We start from the raw sequence: 19,940 nt of genomic DNA, 5'->3' as shown, positions 1-19,940 counted from the left end.
ACAGACTCTACAGGCTACAGGCTCTAGGCTCTCTACAGGCTACAGTCTCTCTACAGGCTACAGTCTCTCTACAGGCTACAGGCTCTCTACAGGCTACAGGGTCTCTACAGGCTACAGGGTCTCTACAGTCTCTCGACAGGCTACAGGCTCTCTACAGGCTACAGGCTCTCTACAGGCTACAGACTCTACAGGCTACAGGCTACAGTCTCTACAGGCTCTAGGCTCTCTACAGGCTACAGTCTCTCTACAGGCTACAGGCTCTCTACAGGCTATAGGCTCTCTACAGGCTACAGGGTCTCTACAGTCTCTCGACAGGCTACAGGCTCTCTACAGGCTACAGGCTCTCTACAGGCTCTCTACAGGCTACAGGCTCTCTACAGGCTACAGGCTATCTACAGGCTACAGGCTCTCTACAGTCTCTCTACGGGCTACAGGCTCTCTACAGTCTCTCTACAGGCTACAGTCTCTCTACGGGCTACAGACTCTCTCCGGGCTACAGGCTCTCTCCGGGCTACAGGCTCTCTCCGGGCTACAGGCTCTCTACAGGCTATAGTCTCTACAGGCTACAGTCTCTACAGGCTACAGTCTTTACAGGCTACAGGCTCTCTCCGGAATACAGGCTCTCTCCGGGCTACAGGCTCTCTACAGGCTACAGTCTCTACAGGCTACAGTCTCTCTACAGGCTACAGTCTCTCTACAGGCTACAGTCTCTCTACAGGCTACAGTCTCTCTACAGGCTACAGTCTCTCCACAGGCTCTCTACAGGCTATAGTCTCTCTATGGGCTACAGACTCTCTCCGGGCTACAGGCTCTCTCCGGGCTACAGGCTCTCTCCGGGCTACAGGCTCTCTACAGGCTACAGTACTCTATGGGCTACAGGCTCTCTCCGGGCTACAGGCTCTCTCCGGGCTACAGGCTCTCTCCGGGCTACAGGCTCTCTCCGGGCTACAGGCTCTCTCCGGGCTACAGGCTCTCTACAGGCTACAGTCTCTCTACAGGCTACAGTCTCTACAGGCTCTCTACAGGCTACAGGCTCTCTACAGGCTACAGGCTCTCTCCGGGCTACAGACTCTCTCCGGGCTACAGGCTCTCTCCGGGCTACAGACTCTCTCCGGGCTACAGGCTCTCTCCGGGCTACAGGCTCTCTACAGGCTATAGTCTCTACAGGCTACAGTCTCTACAGGCTCTCTACAGGCTACAGGCTCTCTCCGGGCTACAGGCTCTCTCCGGGCTACAGACTCTCTCCGGACTACAGGCTCTCTCCGGGCTACAGGCTCTCTCCGGGCTACAGGCTCTCTACAGGCTATAGTCTCTACAGGCTACAGTCTCTCTACAGGCTACAGTCTCTCTACAGGCTCTCTACAGGCTACAGGCTCTACTGGCTACAGGCTCTCTACAGGCTACAGTCTCTCTACAGGCTACAGTCTCTCTACAGGCCACAGTCTCTCTACAGGCTCTCTACAGGCTACAGTCTCTACAGGCTCTCTACAGGCTCTCTACAGGCTACAGTCTCTACAGGCTCTCTACAGGCTATAGTCTCTACAGGCTACAGTCTCTACAGGCTACAGTCTCTACAGGCTCTCTACAGGCTATAGTCTCTACAGGCTACAGTCTCTACAGGCTACAGTCTCTACAGGCTACAGTCTCTCTACAGGCTACAGTCTCTACAGGCTACAGTCTCTACAGGCTACAGTCTTTACAGGCTACAGTCTCTCTACAGGCTACAGTCTCTACAGGCTACAGGCTACAGTCTCTACAGGCTACAGTCTCTCTACAGGCTACAGGCTCTCTACAGGCTACAGGCTCTACAGGCTACAGGCTCTCTACAGGCTACAGGCTCTCTACAGGCTACAGGCTCTCTACAGGCTACAGGCTCTACAGGCTACAGGCTCTCTACAGGCTACAGGCTCTCTACAGGCTACAGGCTCTACAGGCTACAGTCTCTCTACAGGCTACAGTCTCTCAGGCTACAGGCTCTCTACAGGCTACAGGCTCTCTACAGGCTCTACAGGCTACAGGCTCTCTACAGGCTACAGTCTCTCTACAGGCTACAGTCTCTCTACAGGCTACAGGTCTCTACAGGCTACAGTCTCTACAGGCTACAGTCTCTACAGGCTACAGTCTCTACAGGCTACAGGCTCTCTACAGGCTACAGTCTCTACAGGCTACAGGCTCTCTACAGGCTACAGTCTCTACAGGCTACAGGCTACAGGCTACAGGCTCTACAAGCTACAGGCTCTCTACAGGCTACAGTCTCTACAGGCTACAGGCTACAGTCTCTACAGGCTACAGTCTCTACAGGCTACAGTCTCTACAGGCTACAGGCTCTCTACAGGCTACAGTCTCTACAGGCTACAGGCTACAGTCTCTACAGGCTACAGTCTCTACAGGCTACAGGCTACAGTCTCTACAGGCTACAGTCTCTACAGGCTACAGGCTACAGGCTACAGTCTCTACAGGCTACAGTCCCTCTACAGGCTACAGGCTCTCTACAGGCTACAGTCTCTACAGGCTACAGTCTCTACAGGCTACAGGCTACAGTCTCTACAGGCTACAGTCTCTACAGGCTACAGTCTCTACAGGCTACAGTCTCTACAGGCTACAGGCTCTCTACAGGCTACAGTCTCTACAGGCTACAGGCTCTCTACAGGCTCTCTACAGGCTACAGGTTACAGTCTCTACAGGTTACAGTCTCTACAGGTTACAGTCTCTACAGGCTACAGTCTCTACAGGCTACAGTAAAGATACAGGACATGTCATTCCTCTCCCCTCCCAGTCTTTCCTCTCTTCCTCCACTATCTCTTATTCCCTTACTCTCCCTTCTCTCCCTCCGTTTAAACCCTTCTTCCTTGTTTGTTTATCAGACAATTGGTGAATTCGCTCTCACTGCCACTTGACCAACGACCTGCGAGATAGGAGTTAATCACTTCCTGTACAGCTCTGAGCTCCCGCCTTGTTCAATACAAACTGAAGGCTGACGGGATGATAACAGGTTAACCCCTCTTCCTCTCCATACCCCCCCCTTTTCCCCCCTCCCTTCCCCATACATGAATGCATTGGGAATGTGTTGTATTAGCGTTCTTTTTTAAAAGGGGTAATCCTATGTGAACAGAGCTCCGGGGCGCCGCATGGCTGCCCACTGGCCCAGCAGCACAGGGAAACACAGAGAGGAAAGGTCTGCCACGAGAACTCTGGAAAAGTTGTTCCTGAAATGGCCGATACTGAAAAGGGCAATACTGAAATGAGTGATACTATGGTGTTGAATTCAAAATTATTCCATTCAAAATGTATAACTTCACCAATTTGGCCACTTGGGTACATTTGGGCTACTTGTGTGGGACACCTGGGTGACTTCATGATAAATGTCATGTAGCACACTCATTTTGGAAGTTATCATTCTGAAACTTTGCACAAGTAATGTTGCCCTATTATGTTTATCACTGAAATTGTCCCCATCATCCTATCTGAATGTTTATTTTGTCTTGTTCATTTTAAGGATGATGATACAACAATAAAAATGAAAAAACGTATGTTTTTTTCATTGTCGTATCTAAACCAGATCTATTGTGTTATATTCTCCTACAATTCAATTCACATTTACACAAACTTCAGGGTGTTTTCTTTCAAATGAAACCAAGAATATGCATATCCTTGGTCCTGGGCCTGAGCTACAGGCAGTTGGATTTGGGTATGTCTTCAGGAGGAAATTGAAAAAAGTAGGGGGGTAGCAGTAAGAGGTTTTAATAAATGGATCACTAGTCACTTTATACAATGTACTCTAAATACTGCCACTTTAATAAATGTTGACATATCTTACATTACTCATATCACATCTTTATACTGTATTTTATACCATCTATTGCACCTTGCCTATGCCCCTCGGCTATTGCTCATCCATATACTTACATATTCTCATTCACCCCCTTAGATTTGTGTGTATTAGGTAGTTGTTGGGGAATTGTTAGATTACTTGTTAGATATTATTGCACTGTCAGGAGGTTGAATAAATTTGGCTTGTCACCTAAAACCCTCAAACTTTACAGATGCACAAAAATTGAGAGCATCCTTGTAGGGCTGTATCACCGCCTGGTACGGCAACTGCACCACCATAAACCGCAAGGCTCTCCAGAGGGTGGTGCGGTCTACACAATATATCAGCAGGGGCAAACTACCTGCCCTCCAGGACACCTGCAGCACCCAATGTCACAGGAAGGCCAAAAAGATCATCAAGGACAACAACCACCCGAGCCACTGCCTGTTCACATCGCTACCATCCAGAAGGCGAGGTCAGTACAGATGCATCAAAGCTGAGAACGAGAGACTGACAAACAGCTTCTATCTCAAGGCCGTTTTACTGTTAAACAGCCATCCCCAACACAGAGAGGCTGCTGTCTACATACAGACTCAATCATTGGCCACTTTAATAAATGGATGACCAGTCACTTTAAATAATGCCACTTTAATAATGTTTACATATCTTACATACTCATATCATATGTATATACTGTATTTTATACCATCTATTGCACCTTGCCTCTGCCGCTCAGCCATCGCTCATCCATATACTGATATGTACATATTCTTCATCCATCCCTTTACATTGCGTGTATAAGGTAGTTGTTGTGGAATTGCTAGATAACTTGTTAGATATTACTGCACTGTCAGAACTACAAGCACAAGCATTTCGCTACACTCGCATTAACATCTGCTAACCATGTGTTTGTGAAGAATAAAATTTGATTTGATTTGAGTATTTGCATTCAGAACAGTCCTCCAAGCCATTGCACATATCATCCTTACCTGAGCAGGCTCCTGGTGTGTGGTGGCCATTTTGAGGAAGCTTCTCTGAAGCTGTAGAGCGTTGTTCACCATCTCCGCCTGTCAAGCACAGCGGGAAAAGGTTAAAAGGCCAAATCTGAGGGCATTATAAGCCACATTTCCCTCTCTAACGAAACCTGCACTGCATCATGCTGATATAAAACTCTGCATTAGTCAGGTCCCATGAGGCATGTCCCATGTTTGGGAAAAGACCTCCAGAGGAACCCATAAAAGGAGCTTTCCTAACATTAAAACCCCCCACCTCTAACACAAATACCCCCTCCTCCTCTTCCCTCCTTCACTGTAATGGGAGAAGGAGATTCAGTGAATGTTGTCTTACGAGGGAAAAGACCCGTGAAGGAATATCCTCGCCCAATCCCCCAGTCCCATTTTCACCACAGATTGGGTCTATTTCTCATTCATTCTGCTTTAACACGTACTCAGTTATTTCATTCGCATTGGTAATCATGTCTCCCTTGAGAAAGGTTTTTTTTCCAAATTGGACATCCTGTCAGTGCCTGGTATGAATAAAGGTAAAAAAAATGTGTGCTCTATTTTGGGAGTCAAAAGAGAATTCATCAAAGTGGTTGCCAACATGATTACTAGCCACAAACTACGCCCCATCTCTTTGTGGAAAACGGCCTGACATCAGGGAGGAAAAGGTGCTTGTGTTGCGGTTTAATATTGGAACTCAGGGTTAAAGTTCAAACACACTCCCGCCATTGGCTTTGTAGGGAACAGGAAACAGACTGACATTTAAATCACTCTTCCTCTTCCCAGCTCTCTACAGTGGTTTTCCCTGGCCAAGGGCTGGACCCCACACAGTTAGACTACAATGCTCAACTCCCAAAGCCAGGCAGACCTATGAGAGATAAAACAAGGGGAATCCTCCATGTCTTTATATAAAACTCGTCCCAATAACAGAGAGCTGGCAGGGAAGTGAAGTGGACACTAAGTGCTCAACATTCATCCATCCCTATGGTCACTGGTAGATCAAGAGAGAATCTCACTGTGTTAGAGAGAAATTACTATTACATGTTAGTGATGTTAGAGTTGGCTGGGTGACAACATATACATCAGGGATCATCAAATAGATTCCGCCGTGGGACAATTTTTTCTTGAGGGGATGGTCAGGGGACCGGTACATAATGACAAATAATTTGTAGACTTCAAATTGACCACAACAAGAACATATAATATTTTAAACCTAGCTTACATTTGGATTCGATCACATGTCTCTCTATTATACGTGGGTATATACTTTGAAACAGATTTGATGGTATTTTTACAGTATTTTATGTCCAACAATAACATTTTGCTCAGAAAACTTGGGAGGGCAAATAAAAATCACCCGTGGGACCCTGATATACAGTATCATGAATTAAAGTTACACACAGAGTTTCTCTCAATGGAAGTAGAATAGTAGCCTGTGAGAACTGAGTAGAACTAGAATAGCAGCCTGTGAGAACAGAGTAGAAGTAGAATAGTAGCCTGTGAGAACAGAGTAGAAGTAGAATAGCAGCCTGTGAGAACAGAGTAGAAGTAGAATAGTAGCCTGTGAAAACAGAGTAGAACTAGAATAGCAGCCTGTGAGAACAGAGTAGAAGTAGAATAGTAGCCTGTGAGAACAGAGTAGAAGTAGAATAGCAGCCTGTGAGAACAGAGTAGAAGTAGAATAGTAGCCTGTGAGAACAGAGTAGTAGAATAGCAGCCTGTGAGTAGAATAGCCTGTAGAACAGAGTAGAAGTAGAATAGTAGCCTGTGAGAACAGAGTGAGAAATAGTAGCCTGTGAGAAGTAGAATAGTAGCAGGCTGTGAGAACAGAGTAGAAGTAGAATAGCAGCCTGTGAGAACAGAGTAGAAGTAGAATAGTAGCCTGTGAGAACAGAGTAGAAGTAGAATAGTAGCCAGTGAGAACAGAGTAGAAGTAGAATAGTAGCCAGTGAGAACAGAGTAGAAGTAGAATAGTAGCCTGTGAGAACAGAGTAGAAGTAGAATAGTAGCCTGTGAGAACAGAGTAGAAGTAGAATAGTAGCCTGTGAGAACAGAGTAGAATAGTAGCCTGTGAGAACAGAGTAGAAGTAGAATAGTAGCCTGTGAGAACAGAGTAGAAGTAGAATAGTAGCCTGTGAGAACAGAGTAGAAGTAGAATAGTAGCCTGTGAGAACAGAGTAGAAGTAGAATAGTAGCCTGTGAGAACAGAGTAGAAGTAGAATAGTAGCCTGTGAGAACAGAGTAGAAGTAGAATAGTAGCCTGTGAGAACAGGGTAGGCGACTTTCTTAGTTTCATATTTATTTATTTATATCATTCTGTGGTGATCCGTTCTTTCCTTCAAATCCCTTTCTTTACTTTTAGATGTTCTTGTCTCTCAGTTTATTGATTTAACTGTGTTTAACTGTGTTTCCTGGTTTGTGTTATGGTATGTGCTAATGCTGTTCAGCTTGTAGCTGGTATGTGCTAATGCTGTTCACCTGGTATGTGCTATGGTATGTGCTAATGCTGTTCAGCTTGTAGCTGGTATGTGCTATGGTATGTGCTAATGCTGTTCAGCTTGTAGCTGGTATGTGCTAATGCTGTTCACCTGGTATGTGCTATGGTATGTGCTAATGCTGTTCAGCTTGTAGCTGGTATGTGCTATGGTATGTGCTAATGCTGTTCAGCTTGTAGCTGGTATGTGCTATGGTATGTGCTAATGCTGTTCAGCTTGTAGCTGGTATGTGCTATGGTATGTGCTAATGCTGTTCAGTACCTTAAATAAAACTCAACTCAATTCAAATCCTAATGATCTTTTTTGTGTATTCTCAGCACCTACTCTGTTACAAATATCACATACTTTGAGTTTCTGTCCATTTTATTTTTTATTTTATTTCACCTTTATTTAACCAGGCATGCCAGTTGAGAACAAGTTCTCATTTACAACTGCAACCTGGCCAAGATAAAGCAAAGCACTGTGACAAAAACAACAACACAGAGTTACACAAACAAACGTGCAGTCAATAACACATTAGAAAAGAAAAATAGAAAAATATATGTACAGTGTGTGCAAATGTAGAAGAGTCGGGAGATGTAGGTAACAAATAGGCCATAGAGGCAAAATAATTTATCATTAATACTGGACTGATAGATGTGCAGACGATGATGTGCAAGTAGAGACACTGGGGTGCAAAAGAGCAATAGGGTAAGTAATAATATGGGGATGAGGTAGGGTGTGCTATTTACACATTGGCTGTGTACAGGTACAGTGATTGGTAAGCTGCTCTGACAGATTAAACTCAGAGAAGGAGATACAAGGCTTCAGCCTTAGAGATTTTTGCAATTCGTTCCAGTCATTGGCAGCAGAGAACTGGAAGGAAAGGCGGCCAACGGAAGTGTTGGCTTTGGGGATGACCAGTAAAATATACCTGCTGGAGTGCGTGCTACCAGTGGGTGTTGCTATGGTGACCAGTGAGCTGAGATAAGGTGGAGCTTTACCTAGCAAAGACTTGTAGATGACCTGGAGCCAGTGGGTTTGGCAATGGATATGTAGTGAGGGCCAGCCAACGAGAACATACAGGTCTCAGTGGTGGGTAGTATATGGGGCTTTTGTGACAAAACAGATGGCACTGTGATAGACTGCATCCAGTTTGCTGAGTAGAGTGTTGAAGGCTATTTTGTAAATGACATCGCCGAAGCCAAGGATTAGTGGGATAGTCCATTTTACGGGGGTATGTTTGGCAACATGAGTGAAGGAGGCTTTGTTGCGAAATAGGAAGCCGATTCTAGATTTAATTTTGGATTGGAGACGCTTAATGTGAGTCTGGAAGGAGAGTTTACAGTCTAGACAGACACCCAGGTATTTGTAGTTGTCCACATATTCTAGTAAAGGGAAAGGGACTGCTTTGTTTCACTTACTGTCGACTTACAGTTTCAGATAAAGCCCAAATATAACACCAGTGTGTTAACCAAGACAGCAGCTGTGGACAGCCCCCTGTCTGAGACAGCTGGTGTGTGTGAGTGTGTGTAAGTGAGAACGTTTGAGGGATTTGGGGATTGAGGAGGAGACAATGTGCTCTTAATGGTGCAGAGCCATTTCTCATTTGGAGCCTTTGCAAGACGCCACTCAAATACACTTAAGGAGAATCAGTCACACGTACACACACGCGCGTACGTACACACCACTCACATGGTTCTCCACATCGTCTCCTATGGCTCTGCTATTCTTCAGGTACTCTGACACTGGCCCCAACAGCAGCAGGTCAAAGGCATCCATACACTGGGACTGACCTGTAGAGACAGGAGTGGAGGAGAGGAAGATGCATGATAAAACAATGACTATACTGTACTTTTACATACAGTATTATATGTTCATAAATGTTCATTGCATAAAGTAGTTCCCAGTTGAACCTTCTGGTTACTCTGCCTCACTAGCCAATGCTAAACACCGCTGTCGTAACCTGGACCATGAGAATTCTACTACTCACCTCCGTTGATCCCGTTACAGTCCCCGTTGGCCATGCCATTGGACACCTGCATGTTGATGGACACCTGCTCTAAGCGAATCACGGCCTGCTCCAGCCTCTGAACTAATTTTTCCATGGTGGCGGCCCTAGAAGGAAGTGGAGAAAGTCAGTCTGGGGCTGTAACCATGGCTGGTCCAATCAAAGAGACTTGAGCTGTAACCATGGCTGATCCTGTCAAAGAGCCTGGGGCTGTAACCATGGCTGATCCTGTCAAAGAGCCTGGGGCTGTAACCATGGCTGGTCCAATCAAAGAGACTTGAGCTGTAACCATGGCTGATCCTGTCAAAGAGCCTGGGGCTGTAACCATGGCTGATCCTGTCAAAGAGCCTGGGGCTGTAACCATGGCTGATCCTGTCAAAGAGCCTGGGGCTGTAACCATGGCTGGTTTAGTCAAAGAGCCTGGGGCTGTAACCATGGCTGGTTTAGTCAAAGAGCCTGGGGCTGTAACCATGGCTGGTCCTGTCAAAGAGCCTGGGGCTGTAACCATGGCTGGTTCTGTCAAAGAACCTGGGGCTGTAACCATGGCTGGTCCAATCAAAGAGCCTGGGGCTGTAACCATGGCTGGTTTAGTCAAAGAGCCTGGGGCTGTAACCATGGCTGATCCTGTCAAAGAGCCTGGGGCTGTAACCATGGCTGGTCCAATCAAAGAGCCTGGGGCTGTAACCATAGCTGGTCCAATCAAAGAGCCTGGGGCTGTAACCATGGCTGATCCTGTCAAAGAGCCTGGGGCTGTAACCATGGCTGGTCCAATCAAAGAGCCTGGGGCTGTAACCATGGCTGGTCCAATCAAAGAGCCTGGGGCTGTAACCATGGCTGATCCTGTCAAAGAGCCTGGGGCTGTAACCATGGCTGATCCTGTCAAAGAGCCTGGGGCTGTAACCATGGCTGGTTTAGTCAAAGAGCCTGGGGCTGTAACCATGGCTGATCCTGTCAAAGAGCCTGGGGCTGTAACCATGGCTGGTCCAATCAAAGAGCCTGGGGCTGTAACCATGGCTGATCCTGTCAAAGAGCCTGGGGCTGTAACCATGGCTGGTCCAATCAAAGAGCCTGGGGCTGTAACCATGGCTGGTTCTGTCAAAGAGCCTGGGGCTGTAACCATGGCTGGTCCAATCAAAGAGCCTGGGGCTGTAACCATGGCTGATCCTGTCAAAGAGCCTGGGGCTGTAACCATGGCTGATCCTGTCAAAGAGCCTGGGGCTGTAACCATGGCTGGTCCTGTCAAAGAGCCTGGGGCTGTAACCATGGCTGATCATGTCAAAGAGCCTGGGGCTGTAACCATGGCTGGTCCTGTCAAAGAGCCTGGGGCTGTAACCATGGCTGGTTCTGTCAAAGAGCCTGGGGCTGTAACCATGGCTGATCATGTCAAAGAGCCTGGGGCTGTAACCATGGCTGGTCCAATCAAAGAGCCTGGGGCGGTAACCATGGCTGGTCCAATCAAAGAGCCTGGGGCTGTAGCCATGGCTGATCCTGTCAAAGAGCCTGGGGCTGTAACCATGGCTGGTCCAATCAAAGACCTTGGGGCTGTAGCCTGTCCTGCTAAGCATTCAAAATGTAACGAGTACTTTTGGGTGTCAGGGAAAATGTATGGAGTAAAAAGTACATTATATTATTCAGGAATGTAGTGAAGTAAAATGTAGTGAAGTAAAAGTAAAAGTTGTCCAAAATATCAATTGTAAAGTAAAGTACAGATACCCAAAAAACTACATAGTCGTACTTCAGAGTATTTTTACTTAAGTACTTTACACCACTGATCATGACATGGGTCATGGGTCATGGCTGATTCCTGTTGATTGAGTATGCCTGAGTTAATGAACCAATATAATAGTAGCCTGTAAACTCCACCTATCCGGTACTCCAGGCAGATTAGAGCAACAAACTCTCAAAAGTATTTGAAAGATTTCGATTTGCACCCAGGTCTGAAGGAGGGTCAGTTCAGTTGTCAGGCCCCCAGCCACAGAGCCACACCTTCAGCTGGATGCTGCTCCATCTACTGGAGTGTCACTAGCTATTAGATTATTCAGGGACAGGAACAGAGGCAGCGCTAAGATATCTGTTAGAGGGGTCAACAAACTAAGTCACAAAGGTGACAGTACAGAGTAAATATATACTGACTGACTTTTATTTCACAGACTTCTGAAGAAATGAGAATCCCATTCCACTTGAGGTGTTTTATTCCAAACTTGTGTCATTCTCCAAGACTCAAGATGTTATAAATCAGGCATCGACCCCACTACAATAGGCTACACACAAAGGAAAGTATTAAAAGCTGTGTGTACTGTTCTGTTCTGTCTATTTCAGCCTCCCTGCTTTATGTAATAGATTGAATACATCAAAAGCTATTCCTAGTGCAGTTGACTCCATCCACGTCATTATTCATCAGAATGATATAATGTTCACAGATACATATGATTTGTACAGATACAGAAGAGTGTTTGGGGTCAGGTTTTAGTGGAGAGCTAGGGTAAGGGTTTACTTTATTCTAAGGATGTAGCCATCTATCTGAACATATAAGAAGAAGGATATAAGGAAAGAAGGGTGCATTTCAAGCGTTCTCAATCTATTACGTAAAGCAGTGAGGCTGAAATAAACAGAATATAACAGCACACACAGCTTTTAATAGTTTCATTTGTGTGTAGCCTACCGTAGTGGGGTCTATGCTAGATGTATATAGTGCACTATTTTTGACCAGAACTCTATGGTCAAAAGTAGTGCACTATACAGGGGTCTGGGGATAGGGTGCCATTTGGGACTCATAGAAGTTCTTCCCTCTCTTGGTCGAGGAGAAACATTATCAAATTGGTCACCTGATCTGGTTGTTATCAGTGGAGATTGACCTCACTGGCCAGGCCATTCGCCTGACTGCGGTAGGAAGCTATCCCCATGCAGGGATCTGCACCAGTGATGTCACTGTCACAGACTGGATTATTAGCCCCTCTAACACACACACAGACACACAGGAACACGACTGGAAGGACACATGCACGAGCACATGAACAAAGACAATTGCAAATACACACATTTCAAATCCAAATGTTATTTATCACATATGCTTCATAAACAAGAGAGGGAGACGAACAGTGAAATGCTTACTTATGGGCCCTTCCCAACAATGCAGAGAGAAAAAGAATAGAAAAAGAATAACACAAAGAATAACTACACAATGAGTAACGATAACTTGGCTATATACACACACGAGGCACCAGTACTGAGTTGATGATAACTTGGCTGTATACACACACGAGGCACCAGTACTGAGTTGATGATAACTTGGCTGTATACACACACGAGGCACCAGTACTGAGTTGATGATAACTTGGCTGTATACACACACGAGGCACCAGTACTGAGTTGATGATAACTTGGCTATATACACACACGGGGCACCAGTACTGAGTTGATGATAACATACCAGTACTGAGTTGATGATAACTTGGCTATATACACACACGAGGCACCAGTACTGAGTTGATGATAACTTGGCTATATACACACACGAGGCACCAGTACTGAGTTGATGATAACTTGGCTGTATACACACACGAGGCACCAGTACTGAGTTGATGATAACTTGGCTGTATACACACACGAGGCACCAGTACTGAGTTGATGATAACTTGGCTATATACACACACGAGGCACCAGTACTGAGTTGATGATAACTTGGCTGTATACACACACGAGGCACCAGTACTGAGTTGATGATAACTTGGCTGTATACACACACGAGGCACCAGTACTGAGTTGATGATAACTTGGCTGTATACACACACGAGGCACCAGTACTGAGTTGATGATAACTTGGCTATATACACACACGAGGCACCAGTACTGAGTTGACGATAACTTGGCTATATACACACACGAGGCACCAGTACTGAGTTGATGATAACTTGGCTATATACACACACGGGGCACCAGTACTGAGTTGATGATAACTTGGCTATATACACACACGGGGCACCAGTACTGAGTTGATGATAACTTGGCTGTATACACACACGAGGCACCAGTACTGAGTTGATGATAACTTGGCTATATACACACAGGAGGCACCAGTACTGAGTTGATGATAACTTGGCTGTATACACACACGAGGCACCAGTACTGAGTTGATGATAACTTGGCTGTATACACGAGGTACCAGTACAGTGTTGATGTGCAGGGGTAAGAGGTAATTGAGGTAGATACACCACATGACCAAAAGTATGTGGACACCTGATAGTCTCATTCCAAGATCATGGGCATTAATATGGAGTTGGTCCCCCCTTTGCTGCTATAACAGCCTCCACTCTTCAGGGAAGGCTTTCCACTAGATTTTGGAACATTCCTGCGGTGATATGCTCCATTCAGCCACAAGAGCATTTGTGAGGTTGGGCATTGATTGTGATTAGGCCTGGCTCGCATCGCAGTCAGCATTCCAATTCATCCCGAAGGTGTTCGGTGGGGTTGAGGTCAGTGCTCTTTGCAGGCCAGTCAAGTTCTTTCACACCGATCTCGACAAACCATTTCTGTATGGACCTCGCTTTGTGCACTGGGACATTGTCAGGCTGAAACAGGAAAGGCCCTTCCCCAAACTGTTGTCACAAAGTTGGAAGCACAGAATCGTCTAGAATGTCATTCTATGCTGTAGCATTAATCTTTTCCTTCACTGGAACTAAGGGGCCTAGCCCGAACCATGAAAAACAGCCCCAGACCATTATTCCTCCTCCACCAAACTTTACAGTTGGCACTATGGATTGGGGCAAGTAGCGTTCTCCTGGATTACGCCAAACCCCAATTTGTCCGTCTGACTGCCAGATGGTGACGCGTGATTCATCACTCCAGAGAATGCGTAGTCATAGTCTTTACACCACTCCAGGCAACGCTTAGCATTGCACATGGTGAATTTAGGCTTGTGTGAGTGTTGCGACCGAGGACAGATTATTTTTATGCGCTTCAGCACTTGGCGGTCCCTTTCTGTGAGCTTGTGTGGCCAACTACTTCATGGCTGAGCGTTGATGCTCCTAGATGTTTCCACTTCACAATAACAGCACTTACAGTTGACCGGGGCAGCTCTAGCAGGGCAGATATTTGACAAACTTACTGTTTGGAAAGGTGGCATCCTATGACGATGCCACGTTAAAAGTCACTGAGCACTTCAGTAAGGCCATTCTACTGCCAATGTTTGTCTATGGAGATTGCATGGCGGTGTGCTCGATTTTATACACCTGTCAGCAACAGGTGTGGCTGAAATAGCCGAATCCACTAATTATGGGGTGTTCACACACTTTTGTTTATATAGTGTATGTACATATAGGATAAAGTGACTGACTAGGCAACAGGATAGATAATAAATAGTAGCAGCAGTGTATGTGAGGAGTCAAAAGTTTGTGCAAAAATGGTCAATGCACACACAACAGAATGACAGACACACAAACACTCACACTTCTACACTTGTCACAGGACAGTCAAGTTCAGTCCAGATGAGCAAAGAAGGAGCTGTGCTTCGTCTCCCGACATCACCTGCACTTCAACATATTAACATCCCTCACCGGTACTTAAATAAGAAGCAGAACAGGGTTTTAGACCAATGCCTCGGCCTTCCTCCTAGCTAAAATCAAATCATATCGTATCGGTCGCATACATGTTGAGCAGATGCTCTTGCGGGTGTAGCAAAATGCTTGCGGTCCTTGCTCAACAGTACAGTGATATCTAACAATTCACAACGATACACACAAATTTAAAAGTAAAAGAAAGAAATATTAGGACATCTGCTACAGTAGGACCTAGCATTCATTAGTTTTTTTTATTTATCTAGGAAAGTCAGTTCAGAACGAATTCTTATTTTCAATGACAGCCTAGGAACAGTGCTTTATTCAGGCCTTATTCAGGGGCAGAATGACAGATTTGTGTGCTTGATTTCATACACCTGTATTGTCAGCTTGGAGATTTGAACTTGCAACCTTTCGGTTACTAGTCCAACGCTCTAACCACTAGGCTACGCTGCCGCCCCATCAGTGAGCTGTAGCCTGCAGCAGGACTCAAACCGGCAGTCCTGTGAGTTCACAAACTCATTGGTGGTGGATGGGAGGTGCAGCCTGGGCGTAATCTGTTAATTACACTAGAGAATTCTCTCAGCAGTGCCAAATGTCTAACATGGGCTTCACTGTATATTTATGTGGGCTGCCAGACAGTACAGGGCCCAAAAGAGTCTGTTTAAGATTTGGTTTGAGGTCTTCAAACTGGATGTTTGAGAGATATTCCGACACCCTTGGAAGACAGTGTAAATTGAAAGATAGATATATATATATATATGAAATAATCTGTTATAGCAGCAAAGGGGGACACATTAGTTTTTTAACAAATATATATATAGAGTTATATATATATAGAACTATATATATTTGTTAAAAACAAATGTGTTATGGCAATGTACCTTCATCAAAGTGACTCCTTAAAATATACAGTTGAAGTCGGAAGTTTCCATACACTTAGGTTGGAGTCATTAAAACTTGTTTTTCAACCACTCCACACATTTCTTGTTAACAAACTATAGTTTTGGCAAGTCGGTTAGGACATCTACTTTGTGCACGACACAAGTAATTTTTCCAAAAAATGTTTACAGACAGATTATTTCACTTATCATTCACTGTATCACAATTCCAGTGTGTCAGAGGTTTACATACACTAAGTTGACTGTGCCTTTAAACAGCTTGGAAAATGTCAGAGAATTATGTCATGCCTTTATAAGCTTCTGATAGGCTAATTGACATTGTTTGAGTCAATTGGACGTGTATCTGTAGATGTATTTCAAGGCCTACCTTCAAACTCAGTGCCTCTTTGCTTGACATCATGGGAAAATTAAAAGAAATCAGCCAAGACCTCAGAAAAAAAATTGGAAACCTCCACATGTCTGGTTCATCCTTGGGAGCAATTTCCAAACGCCTGAAGGTACCACGTTCATCTGTACAAACAATAGTACGCAAGTATAAACACCATGGGACCACGCAGGCGTCATACCGCTCAGGAAGGAGACACATTCTGTCTCCTAGAGATGAACGTACTTTGGTGAGAAAAGTGCAAATCAATCCCAGAACAACAGCAAAGGACCTTGTGAAGATGCTGGAGGAAACGGGTACAAAAGTATCTATATCCACAGTAAAATGAGTCCTATATCGACATAACCTGAAAGGCCGCTCAGCAAAGAAGAAGCCACTGCTCCAAAACCGCCATAAAAAAAGCCAGACTGTGGTTTGCAACTGCACATGGGGACAAAGATCACACTTTTTGGAGAAATGTCCTCTGGTCTGAACTGTTTGGCCATAATGACTATTGTTATGTTTGGAGGAAAAAGGGGGAGGCTTGCAAGCCAAAAAACACCATCCCAAATGTGAAGCACAGGGTGGCAGCATCATGTTGTGGGGGTGCTTTGCTGCCGGAGGGACTGGTGCACTTCACAAAATAGCTGGAATCATGTGGAATAAAAATGATGTGGATATATTGAAGCAACATCTCAAGACATCAGTCAGGAAGTTAAAGCTTGGTCACAAATGGGTCTTCCAAATGGACAATGACCTGAAGCAAACTTCCAAAGTTGTGGCAAAATGGCTTAAGGACAATAATATCAATGTATTGGAGTGGCCATCAAAGCCCTGACCTCAATCCTATAGAAAATTTGTGGGCAGAACTGAAAAAGCGTGTGCGAGCAAGGAGGCCTACAAACCTGACTCAGTTATACCAGCTCTCAGGAGATATGGGCCAAAATTCACCCAACTTATTGTGGGAAGCCTGTGGAAGGCTACCCAAAATGTTTGACCCAAGTTAAACAATTTGAAGGCAATGCTACCAAATACTAATTGGGTGTATGTAAACTTCTGACCCACTGGCAATGTGATGAAAGAAATAAAAGCTGAAATAAATCACTCTCTCTCCTATTATTCTGACATTTCACATTCTTAAAATAAAGTGTGGATCTTAACTGACCTAGACAGGGAATTTTTACTGAGATTAAATGTCAGGAATTGTGAACCTGAGTTTAAATGTATTTAGCTAAGGTGTGTGTAAACTTCCGACTTCAACTGTGTATATATATGGACTGTGTAGGGTAATGACTGATAGGTGGAGATGTTCTAAGTACTGATCTTGAGGCTGTTTTTGTGCTTGTGTTCCAATGGGTGAGATAAGGTCAAATGTAGGGAAAGATGATATTAGACCAGTGCTCACTGGCATACATAACACTGATCAAAGAGTGTACAGATGTAAGCTCTTAATTTCACCATTTTCTCACATCAGGAAAATAATCCTTCAGCAACAGGAAATGTGAATTATGGATATTTGTTTAGGGGTTGACACATTTATTGTTAGAGCAAATTAAGTTATACTTTTTTTAAAGCTTAAAAACACTAAAAGTTTGCACTTCTTGGAACAACATGGTGATCAAATTAAAATCATATTTATTCCAAAATATCAAGATGTGCTTTGTTTTAAATAAAAACATTTGACAAGCCTTGCAACGTGCTATTGAACAGAGTACATTCTGACACTATTTTCCCAAGCCCTATTCATAATTAGTTTTCCCTGGAAGATATGTTGAAAACATTCAAATTGAGTGAAAGCAACAGCTAAAATCTGGCACAGTATGACTTGATTAGCATCTCTTCACCACTGTGAGTTGGCCAAAGAATCCATGGCGATCGAAATTGCATGGGGAATGACATGTTTAGCTCTTTCGCTGTTGGACTCCAGCTATACAGTGTTACAATAAGTTATTTGTATACAGTGATTGAGGGAGGAGAGCCAGCACAGGATTTGAACCCGCAACCCTGAGGTTAGAGTTTTATAGAATTATATACTGGAGGCACCGTAAGGAATATTGTTTTCATAGCAAACAAAGCACCTAACAATTGTCTGACCAATGGGGAGGGATTTAGACCCAACAGCTGTGAAAGCAGACATTGGGGATGTGTTATTATTCTACTGAAATGAGAATGGCATTTTACTTCCAGATCCCCATGGGGTCTCATAACTCTATGCCCTGCATATCTGATCTCAGAGCTATATTGGTCCCCTGCTTCAAGTGAGTGGTGGTGATATACTGTCATCTATTCTAAGTCTGAAGGTTCTATGGTTGGTGCTTGATAGGCCCCAACGGTCTCTGGGATAAGGACCCTCTATTTCTTAGACATGATGATGGGCCTTCTACCTGGAGATCTGGAAACTCGTATAGTTATAGGGCTTATGAATAGTTCATGTGAGAATATGAAAATAATCAGAAAGGCTTACATGTGAGAATTGAAAAATGGTCAATCAGTGCAATAATAATTCTAGACATCAATCTTTGTGAAGCTCATTCTGTTTTGGACAGCATTAAACTGTGTCAACATTCATTGTGTTCCCGAAAAGGTTCATTCAAGGTTGGTGTGACACAGGTGCACTGATTCTGTGAGAAGTATAGTATGGTGTGTTCATGTGTCCTCACATCACATAGAAAGTAGGTATGACATTAGCATCACATAACATAGGCATACTAAAAGCGATTATGGACTCGGCGCCACACATTACACCATAATAACAATACAACTATGTTGACATGTCATCTTTCCAGTTTCATCCTGCGTCATTGGCATGCTACATTGTATAGGCTACCGTTGTCATCACATACACCAATTGCAATGACATCGACATACATTTATGAAATAAAGTTAGAAATTATTCTAGTCTTAACAGTAACGGTAGCCTATTTGACGCCTCACCGGTTTTCTGGAAAACACTGAAACGCCTTGAATACGCAATGATGTAACTAGCCATGAAAAAAAAACACAAACACAAGACACACAGACCGCACACAAAGAATATGAAAAGGGCGATTGTTCAGACCTTTGTGGTTATCGGTGTCTTCTTTTCTCCTGCCAACACAGCGAATAGAATAACCGCACGCGTTTCAATGAGACTGAGCCAGCTACAAACGTACTGCCCTGGCCCCCACCTCCCTGCACCACCTCCCTCCCGTTACCATCTCGTCAAAAACATTACAGTCGGTTGAAAACAAACTAACCTACAAAGTGATATATTTACCTTCGACTAGTCCCTATCAAATCCTGGCGTCGTGTTTTCTTTCGCTTTTGTAATATCCCGGCAAGATTTGTCCCTGGGTATTCCGCTGTACCCAGCCTCCCTGTCAGTCAATCGCGCAGCTGACTCTTGAGTTTCCGGGACTTCCAAATTAAGTAACATTGGTGAACCTGAGAAAACAGTGGATTAAGTGGACCACTGGCAAAGTACCAGTTGGTGACACCAATCTTTCCCTGGCCCACTGCCCGGTCTTGAGAAGCAGTAATGGGAGCCCCAGACACCTAAATATGGAATGTCTAATTGAAGTCTAATGTTGTGTAGGCAGGCTAACAATGGACTTGCCCATGACTCAAGGGAGAAAGCACTATAACCTAGTTTCTCCATAGTGCTGGGTGGACAATCAAATTCTAAAAGCTTGTCATCATCACCACCACCACTACCATCATCATCACCACAACCACCACCGACGCCATCATCATTATCACCACAACCACCACCACTACCATCGTCATCATCATCATCATCCAACCACCACCAACACATCATCATCATCATCACCACAACCATCACCA

General features: G+C 44.6%; 1 protein-coding gene across 2 annotated transcripts in view; it reads right to left on the bottom strand.

Annotated features, from left to right (window-relative positions):
- The window catches only part of LOC135551829 (adenylyl cyclase-associated protein 2-like), a 42,406-nt gene extending 22,931 nt beyond the window's left edge, over positions 1-19,475 (bottom strand). The window contains exons 1-4 of one of the 2 annotated variants that reach the window (XM_064983065.1): positions 19,372-19,475; positions 9,280-9,404; positions 8,982-9,082; positions 4,801-4,878 (exon numbers count right to left, since the gene is read on the bottom strand). In XM_064983065.1, coding sequence (XP_064839137.1) covers positions 4,801-4,878; positions 8,982-9,082; positions 9,280-9,394 — 294 coding nt within the window. In that variant the 5' untranslated portion in view covers positions 9,395-9,404; positions 19,372-19,475. Of the gene's footprint in view, positions 1-4,800; positions 4,879-8,981; positions 9,083-9,279; positions 9,405-19,173; positions 19,262-19,371 lie in introns of those variants that run through there. The other variant, XM_064983064.1, reaches the window with a different exon arrangement.
- Between the last annotated feature and the right edge of the window lie 465 nt (positions 19,476-19,940).

The sequence above is a fragment of the Oncorhynchus masou genome, chromosome 13 (genome assembly GCF_036934945.1).
Source record: "Oncorhynchus masou masou isolate Uvic2021 chromosome 13, UVic_Omas_1.1, whole genome shotgun sequence".
Taxonomy (NCBI): domain Eukaryota; kingdom Metazoa; phylum Chordata; class Actinopteri; order Salmoniformes; family Salmonidae; genus Oncorhynchus; species Oncorhynchus masou.
This window is presented reverse-complemented; position numbering and strand designations above follow the sequence as displayed.